Source organism: Phoca vitulina, unplaced genomic scaffold (assembly GCF_004348235.1).
Source record: "Phoca vitulina isolate PV1807 unplaced genomic scaffold, GSC_HSeal_1.0 scaffold15, whole genome shotgun sequence".
Classification (NCBI taxonomy): Eukaryota; Metazoa; Chordata; class Mammalia; order Carnivora; family Phocidae; genus Phoca; species Phoca vitulina.
The window spans coordinates 18,398,349-18,417,224 of NW_022589718.1; the positions used below are offsets into that span (position 1 = coordinate 18,398,349).

Sequence of the window (18,876 nt, forward strand, 5' to 3'; positions counted from 1 at the left end):
ATATCGGTCTGAAATTCTCCTTTTCGATGGGGTCTTTGCCTGGTTTGGGGATTAAGGTAATGCTGGCCTCATAGAATGAGTTTGGAAGTTTTCCTTCTGTTTCTATTTTTTGAAACAGCTTCAGTAGAATAGGTATTATTTCTTCTTTGAATGTTTGGTAGAATTCCCCAGGGAATCCATCAGGCCCTGGACTCTTGTTTTTTGGGAGGATTTTGATCACTGCTTCAATCTCATTACTGGTTATTGGCCTATTCAGGTTGTCAGTTTCTTCCTGTTTCAGTCTTGGCAGCTTATAGGTTTCCAGGAAGGCCTCCATTTCATCCAGATTGCTCAGTTTATTGGCATATAGTTGTTGATAATAATTTCTAATAATTATTTCTATTTCCTTGGTGTTAGTCGTGATCTCTCCCCTTTCATTCATAATTTTATTAATTTGGGTCCTTTCTCTCTTCTTTAGGATATGTCTGGCCAGTGGTTTATCAATCTTACTAATTCTTTCAAAGAACCAACTTCTAGTTTCATTGATCTGATCTACTGTGTTTCTGGTTTCTAATTCATTGATTAATGCTCTAATATTAATTATTTCTCTTCTAATGCGTGGCTTAGGCGTCATTTGTTGCTTTTTCTCTAGTTCTTTAAGGTGTAGAGTTAGTTGGTGAATTTGGGATTTTTCTATTTTTTTGAGTGAGGCTTGGATGGCTATGTATTTCCCCCTTAGGACTGCCTTTGCAGTATCCCATAGGTTTTGGACCGATGTGTTTTCGTTCTCATTGATTTCCATGAATTGTTTAAGTTCTTCTTTGATTTCTTGGTTGACCCAAACATTCTTGAGCAGAGTGGTCTTTAGCTTCCAAGTGTTTGAATTTCTGCCAAATTTTTTCTTGGGATTGAGTTCCAGTTTTAGAGCATTGTGGTCTGAGAATATGCAGGGAATAATCTCAATCTTTTGTTATCGGTTGAGACCTGATTTGTGACCCAGTATATGGTCTATTCTGGAGAAAGTTCCATGTGCGCTCCAGAAGAATGAGTATTCTGTTGTTTTAGGGTGGAATGTGCTGTAAATATCTATGAGGTCCATCTGGCTCAATGTATCATTCAAAGCTCTTGTTTCCTTGTTGATTTTCTGCTTAGATGATCTGTCCATTGCTGAGAGTGGAGTATTGAGGTCTCCTACAATTAACATATTGTTATCAATATGACTCTTTATTTTGGTTAACAGTTGGCTTATATATATGGCTGCTCCCATGTTGGGGGCATAGATATTTACAATTGTTAGATCTTCTTATTGGATAGACCCTTTAAGAATGATATAGTGTCCTTCTGTGTATCTTATTACAGACTTTAGTTTAAAATCTAATTTGTCTGATATAAGAATTGCTACCCAGCTTTGTTTTGAGGTCCGCTGGCATGGAAGATAGATCTCCATCCCTTCACTTTCAGTCTGGATGTATCTTTAGGTTCAAAATGAGTCTCTTGTAGACAGCATATGGATGGGTCCTATCTTTTTATCCAATCTGCAGCCCTGTGCCATTTTATGGGAGCATTTAGGCCATTCACGTTGAGAGTGATTATTGAAAGATATGAATTAATTGTCATCATGTTGCCTGTGAAGACCTTGTTTTTATAGATTGTCCCTGTAAATTTCTGTTGTAGATCACTCTTGGGGTCTTTCTCCTTTTAGAGAACCCCCCCTTAATATTTCTTGCAGGGCCGGCTTAGTGGTCACATATTCTTTCAACTTCTGCCGGTCGTGGAAGCTCTGCATCTCTCCATCCATTCTAAATGAAAGCCTTGCCGGATAAAGTATTCTTGGCTGCATGTTCTTCTCATTTAGTACCCTGAATATGTCTTGCCAGGCCTTTCTGGCTTGCCAGGTCTCTGTGGATAGGTCTGACATTATTCTGATGTTCTTCCCTCTGTACGTAAGGAATCCCTTCCCCCTAACTGCCCTTAAGATGGTTTCCTTGGTTCTAAGATTTGCAAGTTTTACCATTACATGTCGGGGTGTTGGCCTGTTTTCCTTGATCTTAGGAGGGGTCCTCTCTGCCTCTAGAACTCGAATGTTTGTTTCATTCCCCAGATTAGGGAAGTTCTGAGCTACGATTTGCTCAAATACATCTTCTAGCCCTCTTTCTCTCTCCACTCCCTCCAGGATTCCAATTATTCTGACATTGGAACGCCTCATGGTGTCACTTATTTCTCTGATTCTATTTTCATGGATTCTGAGTTGTTTTTCCCTGGCCTCCTCTTTTCCCTTTTTATCTATTATACTGTCTTCCAGATCGCTTATTCTCTCTTCTGTCTCAGTTACCCTAGCTGTTAGATTATCTAGATTGGATTGGATCTCATTGATAGCATTTTTAAGTTCTGCCAATTCCCCTTTTATTTCTGCCCTTAGAGACTCTATGTTGCCATTAATTGATTTCTCCATTCTAGCCATTGTCTTCACAATTGCTAGCCTGAATTCCATCTCTGACATCTTGGTTATGTCTGCATCCATTTGTAAATCTGCAGCATAAGTCATAATCTCTGAGTCTTTTCTGTTTTGGGGGGGCTCCTCCTTCTAGTCATTCTGTTGATGGGTGTTTGAGGGAATGTATAGAGTCCAAATTATTGACCAGAACCCAAGCAAGATGCACCTGTTTTCTTGGGACCTTAGGGTTGCTGGCCTCTTGTTTTCCCAGCCTGTCTTCTGCGGGAGGGGCCTGCCGCGCTGTTGCTCATGCAACCCTGTTTGGGCGGAGTTGCTCTGCGCCCCTGTGGCGGGGGATGGGCTCAGTGGGAATCAGTCTTTGGGGCTTTTGTTCTCTGGTGCCTTTCCCTGGCGGCTTTCCGCGTCTCTTCCACGAGTCAGAGCAGAAGAGACCGTTTCCAACCCTCTGTCTCAGAGCAGAGAGACCTCAGTCTGTTCTTCAGTGAGCTCTCCAGGCCACACCATCTCCGTTTCTGTCCCTGCTGCTATAAACTGCAGCGGCCTGGGTTGTGCGCCTCTCCACAGTGCTCCCAGTCCTGCCTCCAGGTCGGGGCCCGTCTCTGCCCTTTGTGCTTCTAAAACCGTCAGCCGCTCCCAATTCAGGCGGGCGACTCCGCCGCTTGGGGTTTCCACCCCCGGGGGTTGCAGTTTACCGGCACGACCCCGGGGCACTGGGTTTCTGTCTCGGAGGCTGCAGTTTGCGTGCGCGCGACCGTCGCTCCAGTTTCTATCCAGGGGGGCTGCAGTTCGCGTGCGCGCGACCCTGCCGGTTTGGTTTTCCACCCCGGGAGCTGCCCTAAAGTCCTTTCCCGCCGCTACCCTGTCTGTGAGTCTGTGCCCGTCCGCAGCGCGCGAGGCTGTTGCTCACCGGCGGTGTAGGATCCCCACGTCCAGGCACCCTCCCGCTGCCCTTTATCCTCCGATATCTGCCCGCAGGATCACGGCTCTCCGCTTCGTACCTCAAAACCAACCGCCTGCGATATTCTGTTTGTAGAGATCTAGATCTTCTTACATCTCAGGCTGGTTTCGTGGGTGCTCAGAGTGGTCTGGTAGTTATCCAGCTCAATTCCGGGGACCAGTTGAAATAGGGTCCCCTACTCCTCCGCCATCTTTCGCCTCCTCCTAGTGAGGCAGTTCTTTTGACTTCTTGGAAGTGCTGTCAAAGAAAATACAGTATTTTCATTCTACTTATTTTATGTTGATAATAAACTGTGTTTCCTTTTCTTACTAATGCAGTATTTCTTTTGCAAAGAGTAAGAATCATACACTAGACAATTGAGAGTCTATCACTTAAAAGATTATCTTAAATTTTATGTGTCTGTTGTCCTTGTACTAGGAGTAAGGGACTGAAAAAGTCTAAAAGGATTCACATAAGTAATTTTTTGCAATATGTACAAAAAGGGGGAAAGGAAGTGGACAGAAAGGAAATTTACATGTCATTTGAGTCAAAATACGTGAAAAAATTAGAAAAAATTCACGTAGTTGCTAAAAGATAATCCCAGCAGTGTTTCTTCTAGCAGTTGACAAGTTCTTGGTTCATTATGCAATCATGTATTTTAAAATGAAAGATGGGACCAAAAGCACTTTTGTGGATTTGACCTTGAACTGAGACAGATTGCCATTTGGGTTAACACCCAACAATATCCAATCTTCATTTCAAGCATTTGCCATTTTCTTGGTGTTATTAATGTTCTTTTAAAATAAATTACATTTTTTAAAATGATCAAAATTCAAAACCACTTATATCTCTCTGGGATTGGTTTAAGTACACTTTTGTTTTTTTCCCCAACAAGACACTTATGCCAAAACAGATAGATACGAATATATATCTTATCAATGAATAAGAGAGAAACAACTAATTTGAATCCTATGCATTAGTGTCTTCAAAAAAGTTATTTCTTGGCTTATATAGATGAGTGAACAACTTTTTATATTCTGCTTATGTTAATATTTGGTTTTGCTCCAAAGCCCATTTAACTACAACAGTCTGTGTTCAGGTTCATCAAAGAAGTTGGTTGTTTAGATCTTGCTTTTGCTCCAAGACAGGTAATTTTAATATCAGCTTGGAAGTTTAAAAAATAATTATTCACTGACAGGGAGAACTTAACCCAGACATATTCTACTGTTAATTGACCACCAATAGACATAAAATCAATAGCCATTATGTTCATCTGTGAGTCACATACCTAAGTAAAATGTTGAAATTCACTTGAATTTTAGGCAACTAATGGTAATAATAATGATAACTTATCAACGGCATACTGGGTTTTAGGCCTGATACTAAGTATTTCACATGTATTAGCTAATTCACTTCTCACATTTTGTTTTTTTCAACTTAAAACACATTTTGTTTTGAACAATTTGAGGCTTAGAATAATTTTGCTCAAGGTCACACTTGTGGCAGGTCCAGGATAGGAATTCCAACTCAGGCATTTGGATTGAAATGTATTTTATAAACTACCATACTATCCTGTTTTCTTGATATAATCAATTTCAGTTTCTTTCTTTTTCAGATTAGGAAACTGAGACCCAAATGATGGAATTGACTGAGCTTAACAACTAGTTTCTTAAATTGAATGGAGTTTATCAGCACTAGAAACCAAGACTCCTGACTCTAAGTTCAGTGTACTTTTCATTACAATAACTTCCTTCTCAGACAACAAACTGTTGGTCCACACGAGCCAGTTATTTTCAGAATATTTAAGTGTATAAAAGGACCCCTTACTGATTACTCAGTACCAACACAATTTTAAAACAATATTGAAAAAGCAGAGCAGAATGACAGATATCATTTTCCCAAGAATTTAGGATTAAGTTAAATGGAATGAGGTTCCTTTTTTCTACTGACCTATACTATATTTAGCTTAATTTCTATTTCCTTTTCTGATACTCTTCTAAAAGAGGTATTAGAACCATTGTATTAAACAAAACATAACTATTTTTTATTTTCAAGTATGTTACTTGAAATTAAAAGTGTTATTCATATATATCATTTATTTATATTATGCTATTCAAAATTCAAATCCTCTAATTTTTCTTCTTAATAAAATTGGCCTTTAGGTGGTATCATGATAAGGAACTTTCTGATAAAAAAAATTTTATGAGCCAGTCTTTCATTTGATTTTGATTTATATGCTCTATAAATAAGTGTTCGATGGACTGGTCAAGAGAAGAATATTTTTATGGTTTGTTAAAACATTTTATCTCCATGGAAAAAAAATAGATATGTATCCAGTATCTGAGACCATGCAGATTTCCTTCTTGCCCATTCATCATTCTGTAAATGTGTTGTGTGTATATACTTAGGATGAAATTACCATTAGTTACTAATACTTATCAGAATTGGTAAAAATAAGAAAGGGAAAAGATGTTAATCATGCTAAAGCTACAAAGGAATTTATTAGTTGTTATTTTTTTCAAAGGATTTTGAAAGTTGTGCATTAAATACAATATTTTAAGACCAACTTAAAAATCAAGCATTAGTTCATTTTAATTGGATTAAGTCATTGCTTTGGGTGGCCCCATAAATTAAAGATAACTATTTCTAAGGTCAACGCCCAAGCCTCTGGAATGTTTGTGCTTATATATTTCTTTATTATTTGTGTTAGTATTCTTGTGTTTGCTCTTATGGCTTTTATTGTGTGCCAATAATCTTTCTGTTTACTTTGGTAGACAAATAGTGTTCTCACAGTTTGAATGTGTGAGTCATGAAAACATAGTTTTGCGGGGGGGCTTGGTTGTTTTCTGTTTTGTTATGCTGGCTCCCCATTGCCTAAATTAATACCTGGTAATAAAAATTGCTCAGTAAAAATTTATCAGATGAATTCTACTTTATTAAATCCTGAAATCTTTCAGGGTATGTGGTCTTAAAGTGATTTCAATGACTAAAGAGATGGATAAAAGTCAAATTTTAGTACAGGTTCCTATCATCTTTTTAAAATATCAGTTCAACAAACTAAATTCACCTGTGTAAATAAAATAATTTCTGAATGGTATTTAAGCATGTTTGTCTAATGTTTGAAAGATACAAATAGTTTAGAATAGAGACTAAGATGATTTGTCCTTGATTATTTTTGACTATGTACTACAAAGAAAGCCAGATGCTGTGCTAATTACTTACCATGACATTATCTTACTTAATTTTCAGGGCAGTATTTTGAGGAATATCTTCCTAGTCCTATGAAAGATATGAGGTTAAGTAATTTGTTCAGGATAACACAGCTAGCAAGTAGCAGATTCAGGACTTTCTCCAAGCCTTTACTCTTTACTGCCTCATGTATAACAAGAAGTAAGCCCACGAGTATTCTAGATCGGATATAGTGAAGTAAGTCTCTAAGAACCAACTTTAGATTTTTTTTTAGTCTTAACTATTTTTTAATTGGAGATATGTAGATTCTTTGGAATTGTGATTAGAAGCAGATAACAGATTATATCATATAATATTTTTCTCACACATTCAAGAATTGAAGGATTCTGAGTAGGGTAATGATAGTTTCTCATTAGTTTTAGCAGGATTAATGTGGCTGGCAAATAGACTTTAGGGCAGAGGCAGGGAGAAGAAAGGAGGATATTGCAATAATCTAGGCAAGAGATGGTGACTGCTTAGACCAGACAGTAAGTCTTGACCTTGATCCTTGAGCACTTGGGTTTTTGTTTTGTTTTGTTTTTTTTAAGATTTATTTTAGAGGGAGAGTGTGAGCCAGGGGAAGGGCAGAGGGAGAGAGAGAGAAAGAAACAGACTCCCCGCTGAGCATTGAGCCTGGGGCACAATCACACAACCCTGAGATCATGACCTGAGCTGAAATCAAGAGTTGGACACTTAACTGAGTCACCCAGGCACCCCCCGTGGGCACTTTTGCCAGTGCTTCCTGGAAATAGTTACAACTGGTTGAATTTGGAATGGATTTTTAAAGTAGAGTCAGTGGTATTTTCTGAATGATTAGAGATAGAAGAAGAGAGGAGGGAGGAGAGAAGAATAGACTAAGATGATTCCAAGGTTTTGGTTTAAACAACTGGAAAAATTATGTTGCCAATTCTGGGATAGAATCAAAACTTTGGTTTGGACCACTTTAAGTTTTAGACTTTCAAGTGGAGTATGTTAGTGAAAACTATTAGACTACCAAGTCTCTTTTAGTCAGTTTGCTTGAAGCTGGGCTTAAAGAACATACCTAAACATATCTTTGGATAAGGCAGCAGCCCTATGAATTACTGATATTAGAGATAGAAACAAAGACCATTTAGGTCAGAGTAGAAAAAACAGCCTTTAATGAAAATACCAAGACACAATTTATGAAAAAACATGTAAGACTTTATATACTTCAAAAAGATCACAGAAATCATCTAATTCAGTTCCCGATTTTATAGATGAACGGATATTGAGTTTCTGAGAAATTTGGCGACATGTCCAGTATTAAGGCCAAGAAGGAATAATTTTCTGATTCCTAGTTACCCTTCGTAAGAGCATACTTCAGGTATGCTTTCATCCGTATTTATTGTCAAAAATAAAAACAACCTCTCAAATGATGACTATGCTTCAAATGTGGTAAAAAATTTGAGGACATTGATTTATACCATAGATATTTTTTTCTCCAAACTTTTTTTTTTTGATAATCAGATAACCTAGAAAAGGATTTGTATTTAAAGCAACTGCATTGCAGTTAATTTTCGTAAGAAGTTAACAGCAGAAATAATGGGAGTCAGTTTTTTAAGCAGTAAAATATCCTAGATTGAGATTTGTGTCATATTTTCTGTAATTGATTGGCATCAGCTATTAATAGTTCTTACTAGGTGTGGAAAACTGTACATTTCTTAGTGTGGTAAAACAACTTTTTTTTAAAAAAAGGGCAATTTAAATGCTCTAATGGAATGAATAAATTTATAAAGGTATCTTATTTTAAAATTCTGATAATGTGGAAAAGAGCAATTTAATATTTGATAGGTCATTTTTTTCCTTAAAGATAAACTTAGTTGCTCTAATTTGTATCTTACATCTTATAGTAACTGTGGAATAATCATTACATTGTATGCTTGTGTTTGTGGTAAACCTTTTAACAAGTTATATTAAATTTCCTTTTGATATTAACTTGCTTTCTACAAATTACAGTAATATCAACCAACATATTCATTTGTTATTTCTAATTAATTATTTTATTCAAAAGAATTATAAATAGTTCAGATTTTTTCTATTATTTCCCTTCATGGTATAAAATTAAAAATACCAAAAAAAAAAAAAAAAAACCAACTTACTTTTTGATCTGTTTTTCTCTAGATTGTGATTTTTGCTTCTTTGTCTTGTTTTATAGAGCTACATTCACGGAAGCAGCCAAGCTCAGTTCGTGGCAGAGTCACACATTATTCTGGTACTAAGTATCCTTAAAAATACTGATGGATTGAAAAGGACAGAAGTTGCATGCTATCAAATTGACTTTTTTTATGACAATAATTATCAAGATTTAAAAAAGATATTAAATTTTAAACTTTACTATGTTACTTTCTAGTTCCTATGCTAATTATTTCATATTTAATTTTGTTTTTATTCTGAGTGATTAACAGCCTATAATTTTCTCTTTTTTTACTGACTGTTGAATTGCAAAGTATAGCTTTTGCTCTGCATTGGGTTATCTTTGGCTAACGTCTTTTCATGGAGTTTTGTGTGGTTTTACCCTATTAGATCCTAACAGGGAGAAAAAAGTGTCCTAAAATATAAAAAGCAGAATTTAGAATACTAGCTTACTACTGGTTCCCTTAAACAGTACTGTAAGTCAGAAGAGGGAGATTTAAGATGGTTAGACATGCTTTTTGGAACATACCAGACTAAATGTTATGAATCAGATAACTGAGTACAATTTATGTTTGGTGGTAGAAGGGCAAAGAAGACAGGATAGAATAGGAGAGAGGTAAGGTTAAAGTGTCTAATTAAAACCAATCTCTGAATACTCTTAGAATGAAATAAAGTTACTCTTTGGGTAAAGAACTGTATCTTGGGGGGGCACTAAGGTTTGTGTGTCTTGAGAAATATTCGAAGGTTAAATTTATAATGTTGAACATATTAAGTCATCATCAGGATTTAAAGTGTGCCTATAGAATTGTTTATAAAATTTGATTACTTTCCTGGTTACTAAGATTCATATTCAACTGAAGTAATCTAGCCCAAATTTTCAGTATTTTATGTAATCAGAGCTATTTAAATCTTTAAGGAATCTTAGAACTCATCTAGGTCCAAAACTCATTTTATAGGTGGGAAAACTAAAACCCACAAAATTTAATTGACTTGCTTTAAGTTGAAGGAAGAACTAGGATTAGAATTCACTTTTCTTTTTCATGGTCTATTGGTTAAGTTTTATATATGTTATTATGGTCTGTGGTACAGGATTTCATGAATAAATGTCAGTCATGCCATCTTGAAGTTTTTACTTTTAATCTGGAAGGAAACAACTCTCTTTAATATCATTAAGGTTTTTGTATTTCTCTACCTTATAACAGTGCATTTTTTAATTCACCACCAAGTATGTATTTTCTACCTTCAGCTTTTTAAGTAATCCATTTTATTTGCATAATATGTTCTGGACAGTGTGTCAGCTGTTGGTATATACTGAGTCTTCTATTAATTGTAGTGGAGGAAAGGGGTAGGAGTGCTTAAAGCACTTTGAATTCTCAAGAAGCTCACAGACTTCCTCATTTATAAAATCAGGATTAGCCAAGTAACCACATGGCATTTCCGTGTGAAGTAAATGAGATAGCACACAAAAAGCATCGAGTACTCACTACAGGCTGTTTTGGGTTTTTTTCCCCCTTTTATTTTCTCATCAGTTCTACATTTGTATTTCTTCCACCCTTTACACATACTTGTGTGCATATGTGGAATTGTGCATATCTTCAGCCCATTTCTGGCTTGCAGTTACCTGTGTGCTTTATTAAGAAGCTACTAGTATGAGTATGTTTTTGCTGTAGTGTGTCTCATAGATTAAAATCAGAAATATCAGTATTTGAATTAACATTCTCAAGTTTTGTGATCTTGATCAGTATGTGCCAGCTTTCTCTTTTCTAACTTTAATACGGTAAGAGATTCATACTTTATGCACATCAGAGGTGCCTTGGGTGAGAAAATGAAATATTTCCAAATCTGTGTATTGGATCATCTCCTCCTCATTGGAAAATAAAGGAAGACCATCTTTACTCTTTACTTATCTCTCCATTATATAAATGTACTTATGAGGCAAAATACATTTGTGTTGAAGCATATTGTTAGGAAACATACTATTTACAGGTAACATTTTAGCTCTTATTTATATATTGTAGGCTTTTGTTTTCTTTTCTATCCTATTTCAATCTATGATATGGCATTTTAGCAGTATACTTTATTCAAAGCAGCTAGTCTATGAAACACATCAGGAGTACCTAGCAAAAAGCTATGTTGAGACCATCATTGTATGGCAGGAATTCTCCAGGGTTTCATTTCATGGCTCATTGACATCAGGCTGAGATTTAGGATGCAAAGAAATTTCACAGGCAATATGAAGTCTTCCATGTAGATTTTTAACAGTAATAAATAACAGATTTAATAGTACTTATTCTCTTTATGCTACCAATAGTTACTTGTTGCTTTATTCTCCTGGTTTGTTTGTTGTACAGATAACTGAAAAAGAGAAAATGTCTTTTAAAATGGTGGACTCTTTAAAATTGGTGAAAGTTAAAAAGTAGCCAAAGTAATAATTTCTGATTTTACTTTCACTTGGCAGACTCTACTGATACTTTTTAAACTTACCATGTATTTTTTTTTATAATTTGCATGTGTATTTTTTCCTTTATACAAAAAAAAAAAAAAAGTAAATTCCAGATGGTCACTTTTTGTTTATCTGGAGACAATATGCCTGCTTTTTGCTTTTCTCCTTCTGATTTAGTAAGCCAAATCATTCGGTGCAATTGCTGTATGCAAAATTTTGTTGAAAAAAACCTAAGAACAGATGGAGTCATTTGATGTCATAGGTTATAGATTCATATTTACTAAAAATAAGATTTTTCTCCCTATTAGTAGTGTTTTATTTTCTCAGTACCTTGTTTAGGGAAAAAGAAAAAAAAAAAAAAAGAAAAACAGTCCTAAGTAGTTCACTAGAGAAAACTATATAAAAAAGGAGTAAGAAATATCACGACATTTTAATATGGAATATGTGAACTAAGAATAGCTTATATAATCCTTTTATTTTTCCCAGTAAAAATTTGTTGTTACTTATTTTTCATTCAGTTATGTTTCAATACCTGATGCGAATGTAAGATATTTGCTGTTTACAAGAAGGTGGACTGATAGAAAAATAATTATAATTTAGTGTGACAAATGTTATAACGAGTGCTTGGAAGCACAAAAGAAGGAGCAACTCACTGCCTAGAGAACTTGTACTGACTTTTCAGCTGGTTTTGATACAGTGGAAAAAGGAGTTTCCCAGACAGAGAATGAATGATAATATTCTAGTAGAAGGTCCGGCAGGTACAAAAACATAAAATGAGAGAGAATATTCACAAATGCTTAAGAGAAAATTGATGAAAGGTTACTTTGGATGGATAATGAAAATCTTCCCATACCTTGCTAAGAAATTTGAACCTTATCTGAATTCACCAAGATGTGGTCTGTATGTGCCAATTGATACAGGATACATGAGTTCTAGGACTGGCTTTTACTTTTTTAAAACTCTGATCTGTCCCTTAGATCGCCACATCCTTTAAGTTCTAGGGTCTCAAGATGATGACATGAGATAAACATCTTTTGGAAGTAGAAGTGCTAATATAAAAGACAAAGGGTACACTAGCAATAATTTTAAAATATTTATATATATATACTTATAAAAACCACATTTGCTTTTTCTCTGAGAAATACATTTGTTTTCCATTTATTATAAATGAATATTATTTTACTTTGCATTTGTTTTCAATCTGTGATAGAGAGCAAATGTTTTAGTATGTTATATCCAAGGAAAAACATACTACATATAAATTAATGATGGATGCAAACTGAAGATAATTTTAAATTTAGATCTCTAAGTCTTCTATAATATGTCAACATATTTTTGACATCTGTTCTCATTTATCTTTAAATTGACATTCCTCATTCTCTTCCTAGAAGTAACAGTAAACATTATGTACAACTGAGAATAGATCATAATATAGTGCAGATGTATTTGTTACTCGTTCAGTAGGATGCTCAGTGCCTCTGGGTGCTATATATAATTTATACAAATAGCAGCTTCTGTTTTATGTGGGATTATGTCAATATTTTGGCTTTTTAATCAGTAAAAGGTGATTGACAGATTCAGCAGAGAAACTCAGGTGTGCACAGTAGTAAGTATATATTGCTGTGACATTATTCAATACAAATGTGAAAGTAATACATGAAGTAGACTGGGTGTGCATGTGTGTGTGTGTGTGTATACATAGGCATTAGCAAACTCAGAACAATAGAAAAAGTCTCAGAAACATAGTCCATCCACTATATAGTTCCATCTCTTATCCTAATGTTGGGACTCTTCAATAAGACACAGCCAAAACGGCCACACTCACAGTTTAATGGCAGAAAATCAGCTGTTACTCCAGAGTTAAACATGGAAACTCGAAACTCTCAGATTTGTGCTGAGTCATTCAACCCTCTACTCAGTGAAGGAAGCCCTACACATCAAGTCTGACAGATCATCATCTAGCTTTTACCTCTTTCTAAAAATTAATACTTCACCTAAAAATTATATTACAGATGTGGGGTTTTTTTCCAAATGATAAGTCTTATGTAGGCCCTTTTTTAACCAAAACTTTTTTTCATTGATATATTGGAACTTAAGTTAAATAAGTTAAATAATAATTCTCAATACTCAAAGGCCTTAATTTAAAAAGGTATCTTTAAATAAAAGAGAGGGAAAATTGGCTAGTTTAAAGCCATTTTACTTTAATTCATACATCTTAATTACAACTATCAAGTTTAAAGTAGGTTCACGCTTATTTTTTGGTAAAGCCTAGAAAACTCAAGTTTGCAGGAAATATTCTGAAGACAAGATCACACTTGTTTCTTGACCCTACTGCTTTAGAATAGAGTATTTTACCTTGGAGTTATACACAACCATATAACTAGTCATTCCTTTGTTTTTTTAAATCCTACTTTGGGATTGTATGCACTGTATTTACTAAGTTCTTGCATTTATTTTCAAGTAAATAAAAGTAACTTCCTCTCAGATACAACAGTTTATATGCCCTTGGCCCTGCCTTGGATCCTCTGTAACAACAGTTGACAAACTAGGACCAGTAAGTGCCAAATCCAGTCTGTCTGCTATTTTGGTAAATAAAGCTCTATTGGAACATAGACACACCTATCCATTTCTGCACTGGCTATGATTCCTTTGCACCACAACAGCAGAGTTGAGTCGTAGCCATACATCATACAGCTTGCACAGACGTTAAGTATTTATAGTTGAACCTTGAACAGTGTGAGTGTTCGGGGTGCCGACCCCTCCCCCACACACATTTAGAAATCCACATAATACTTTTTACTCCTCAAAAATTTATTAATAGCCTACTGTTAACTGGAAGTCTTACTGATAGCAATCAATACATATTTTGTAATATGATATGTATTATATACTGTATGCTTACAAATAAAGCTAAAGAAAATATTAAGAAAATCATAGAGAAACTACATTTATAATACCGTACTACAGTAACAAAAACATCTGCATACAGGTGGATCCCAGCAGTTCAAACTTGTGATTTTCAAGGTCAGCTGTACTTTCTAGGCCTTTAAAGAAAAACTTGGCAAATTACTGCTCTGTAGGGTGTGGTAAGTAAAGCAAAAATCCACAACCTTATTACCTCAAGATATTTGCTGTTAACTTTATTATCTATCCTTACATTTCCAGCTATTTTGTTCCTTTGCCTCTATCATTTTCATCTAACCTTACGATATCATCCTACCTCATTTCTTTTATGTTTTTTTTTGATTGGCAACTGTCACTTACTAGTTTTGTGGCTTTTCATAAATTATTCAGACCTCTCTGCTTCATTTTCCTTATTTGGAAACTGAAGAAGAGGAAATCTGTGTCAAAGAGCTGTATGGCAATGAATGAGATGATGAACACAAATTTCCTTTTTGGGGGCTAACATTCTAGTGGCAGGAGAAAGTAACTTAAAAAAAATTGAATGTGAAATTTCTTTCAAAAACAATGTTGCAGAGAAAAAACAGGAAAAAAGAAGTAGAGAGGTTGGAGGAGGCTTTTCTGATAAGATGTCATTTGAGCAGAAACTAAAAGGGAAGTGAGTTATGTGGATATTTGGGAGAAGAGCATTAAGCAGGGGAATATCAAGTACAAAGATGCCAAGGCAGAGAGTCCAGTTTTGTTGGAAAAATAGCTAGTAGGACAAGATAAGAGCAAACAAGAGCAGACAAGTATAGGCTATGGATCAGGGTGCAAATCATGTATGGTCTAGAGGCCATTTTGAAGTCTTGTTTATTCAGAGTGACATGGAAAGCTTTTAAATTGTTCTGAACAGAAGAATGACATTACCTGACTTAAAGATACTAAGAAAGAGAATGTTTTTAAGATTTAAGGGTAGGAATTTCATAAGCAAGAAACCACAAAATTCAGAGGGAAAGATATATAATTTGTCACATTAAAATGATAACTCTGCATAACAAAGCAATTTAAAAAAAGAATGAGGTCAACATCATCACAATATGAGTTGTTCCTTTTGCCTTTTGATTTACAAGTAATTGGACATCTGTAACCAAACAAAAGTACCTCTGCTCAATACAGCAGGACACCCCTCTGTATCCCCTATAGTCAGTGAATAGGATGTCAGAGAGGGCTGGATCCAAAGGAGTTTGTGAGCCTTACCCCATACCCACCTGCTGCCATCAGAAAAAGTAATGTGGAGAGTGAAAAACTGCTACACGAACTGGAGATGGAGTATTTTGGGGATCCCACCAGCCTGATGGAAGAAACTGGCAGAGTCAGAACAGAACAGAGACAAGGAGGCAGAGAAAAAAAGAGGAAAACATACCAAGTTGCCCTTCTGCCCCAGGGCAACACTGCCACCTGCTAGGCTTGGAGGGTGGCAAGCAATGGCAACTACATCTCTGGCAGAAGAGGTGGAAAAGCAAAGTGGTGAGGGACAGATGGCCTGGCAGTGTAGGCTGCAGGAACCAACAACACCCAGCTCTCTGAGGGGGAACCTTATGACTGGGGGGAGGAAGAGTAAAAGGAAAAAGGCAGACAAGAACATCAAAGGGTCTTAAAAGTGTTTCCTGCAATAGGCTCCAGGATTTCAGCAGAAGGTCAGCCCATGGACCTCTGGGATTTTACCCCTGGAGGATTCTCTTACTGGCTCAAGGGTACCCCCAAAGCTCCAGGTGCTAAGCCCATACCTACTCAGACTCTGCCACCAGTTTTTTTGTTTGTTTGTTTTTTTGGTTTTTTTTTTTTAAACACAGTTCTTTTTACAGGCCTGCTCCTGAGGGTAGCAGTGAAAGCCATCTCTCATAAGAAAGCCCAAAAACCTGTGCTGTAGCACCACCTTCTGGAAAACAAGATAAAGTTTTCTAATTGCCAGCCTGTTGAACTGCATGTAACAAAGTAAACAAGAAAGTGGGTGCTACTTCAAATGGGACAGCAGAGGCACATTTCATTAGAGACTGTGAAAAATCATACTAATATGGTATCACAAAAAGGATAATTCAACAACCAAACTTCAAGGCATGGAATATTATAATCTAACTGATAATTCAAAATTTTTTCGTAAGAATGAAGAAATTTAATTAGCTACAAGAAAACTCCGGCAATTCAGTGAACTCGGGAATAAAATTAATGAACAGAAGGAGTTCTTTACAAAGAGATTTACATTAAAAAAAAATGAAACAAATTCTGGAGCTGAGAAACTTAATAAATGAGATAAAGAATACATTAGAAAGCATAGAAAATAGGGCACATCAGATGGAAGAAAGAATAAGCAAGTTGGGGGATAGGAATTTAGAAATGACTCAGTTGGAAGAAGAGGGAACTAATATTTTTAAAAAGTTAAGAAACCCTAAAGAGTTATTACTCTATCAGACAAGCAAATATCAGCATAATTGGTATACCAGAAGGAGAAGAGAAGGAGGAGGTAGAGTTTATTTAAAGTAGTAATAGCTGAGAACTTCCTAAACCTGGGAAAGAAACTAGACATATAAGTCTACTAAGTTAAGGGAACATCTTATTATCTCAATGCAAAAAGAGCTCCAAGAAACTGTTGAAAATCAATTATAAAGAAATCATCTTAAAGGCAGCCAGGGAAAAAAGGAAAATAACCTAGAAAGGATTAAGCTATCCCCCATTAAGTTATCAATGGATTTCTCAGCAGAAACTCTATAGGCCAGGAGAGAGTAGAATAACCTATTCAAAGTATTGAAAGATTAAAATTACCAGTCAAGAATACTTTATCTCATAAAATTGTCCTTCAAATATGAATGAGAAATAAAGGCTGAAGAAGCTCAACACCACCAGATCCGTCTTATAAATAATGCTGAAAGGAGTTTTTCAAGTTGAAATAAAAAGTTGCTAATTAGAGACACAGAAAAAAATGGAAGTCCACAAAACTCTGATAAAGGTGATAGAAAACTGTAACTTTATAATAGAATAGTATGTTAACCACTTAATATAAAGATTAAAGGAAAGAATATTAAAAATAATCATAGCTACTGCAATTTTTTAATGAATTCACAGCATAAAAAGAGATATTTTGTGACATCAAAAATAAAAAGGTGAGGACTAAGGGGTAGAACTTTTATGGGTGAATCAAGAAAAGTTGTTTTTTTTTTTTCCGCTGATAGCAACTTATCTGAGATGTTTTATCTAAGCCACATGATAACCACAAGTTAAAAATCTAGAGACAGGAAACAAAAAAATGGGGGAGGACTTAGGGGGGAGACAACAAATTACTATGGAAAACCACAAATTTACAAAGAAACGGGGAAAAAGAAACATTGGAGATACAAACATCCAGAAGACAAAAGATAAGATGGCAGTAGTAAGTTCTTATATATCACTAATCATGCTAAATGTAAGTGGATTGAAATCACCAATCAGAAGGCACAGACTAGCTGAACAGATTTTTTTAAAAAGCAAGACCCAAATATATGCTGCCTGTAGGAGACATTTCAGCTCTAACCACACACGTGGGCTCAATATAAAGAAATGGAAGAGGATATTCTAAGCAAGTGTGAACAAAAGAAAGTGGGACTAGCCATACTTAGATTGGGCAAAATGGACTTCAAGCCAAAAATGTTAGCAAGAGACAAAGTAAATCATTATATAATGATAAAGTGGTCAATACATCAAGAAGACATAACAAATGTAAATATATATGCACCCAACATATCAGAGCAGCAAAATATATTCAGCAAATACTAGCAGATCTGAATAGAGAAATAGAACACAATGCAGTAAGAGTAGGGAATTTCAGTAACCCAGTGTCAGCAATATATAGGCCTATCCAGATAGATCATCAACAAGAAAATGTTAGAATTGGACCATACTTTAGAACAAATGGACATAGGACATTCCATCCAACAGCATAAAACACATTCTCTTGTCACGTGCACATGGAACATTCCCCAGGATAAATGATTTCATAAGACCCACAGCACATATTAGCAAATTTAAGAAGATTGTAATTATACCAACTATCCTTTCTGACCACAATGGTATGAAACTATAAATCAATAAGAGGAAATCTAGGAAATCTACAAATATGTGGAAACTAAACAACATATCTCTAAACAGCAAGTAGGTCAAAAAGAAATCAAAAGGGAAATTTAAAAATATTTTCAAAAAAATGAAAATAGAAATACAACATACCAAACTAATGGGATACAGCAAAAACAGTTCTGGGAGGTAAGTTTATAGCAACAAATGCATATATTGAGAAATTATCTCAAGTAAACAACCTAACTTTATACCTCAAAAAACTAAAGAAAGAACACAAATTAAGTCCAAAGTTAACACAAGAAAGGAAGTACAAAGTAGAAATAAATGAAATAAAGACCAGAAAATCAATAGAATGGACCAATGAAACTAAGAGCGGATTCTTCGTAAAGATACAAAATTGACAAACCTTTAGCTAACCCAAGAAAAAAAGACTCAAAATCAGAAATGAAAGTGGAGATATTAGAACTGATACTTCAGAAATATGTAGGATCATAACAGACTTCTGTGAATAAATATATGCCAAAAAATTACATAATGTAGAAGAAATGGATACATTTCTAGAAACATAATTTCCCAACACTGAATCAGGAAGAAATAGAAAATATGAACAGATCAAATATGAGTAAAAATATTGTATCTGTAATCAAAAACCTCCCAACACAGAAAACCCAGAACCAAGTGGCTTCACTGGAG

General features: G+C 35.3%; 1 protein-coding gene across 3 annotated transcripts in view; it reads left to right on the top strand.

The window, feature by feature from the left end:
* TUSC3 (tumor suppressor candidate 3) overlaps window positions 1-18,876 on the top strand; it is a 264,735-nt gene that overhangs the window by 225,516 nt on the left and 20,343 nt on the right. For all 3 annotated transcript variants that reach the window (XM_032413516.1, XM_032413514.1, XM_032413515.1), the window contains one exon: window positions 8,776-8,839. In XM_032413516.1, the coding sequence (XP_032269407.1) occupies window positions 8,776-8,839 (64 nt within the window). The remainder of the gene's footprint in view (window positions 1-8,775; window positions 8,840-18,876) is intronic.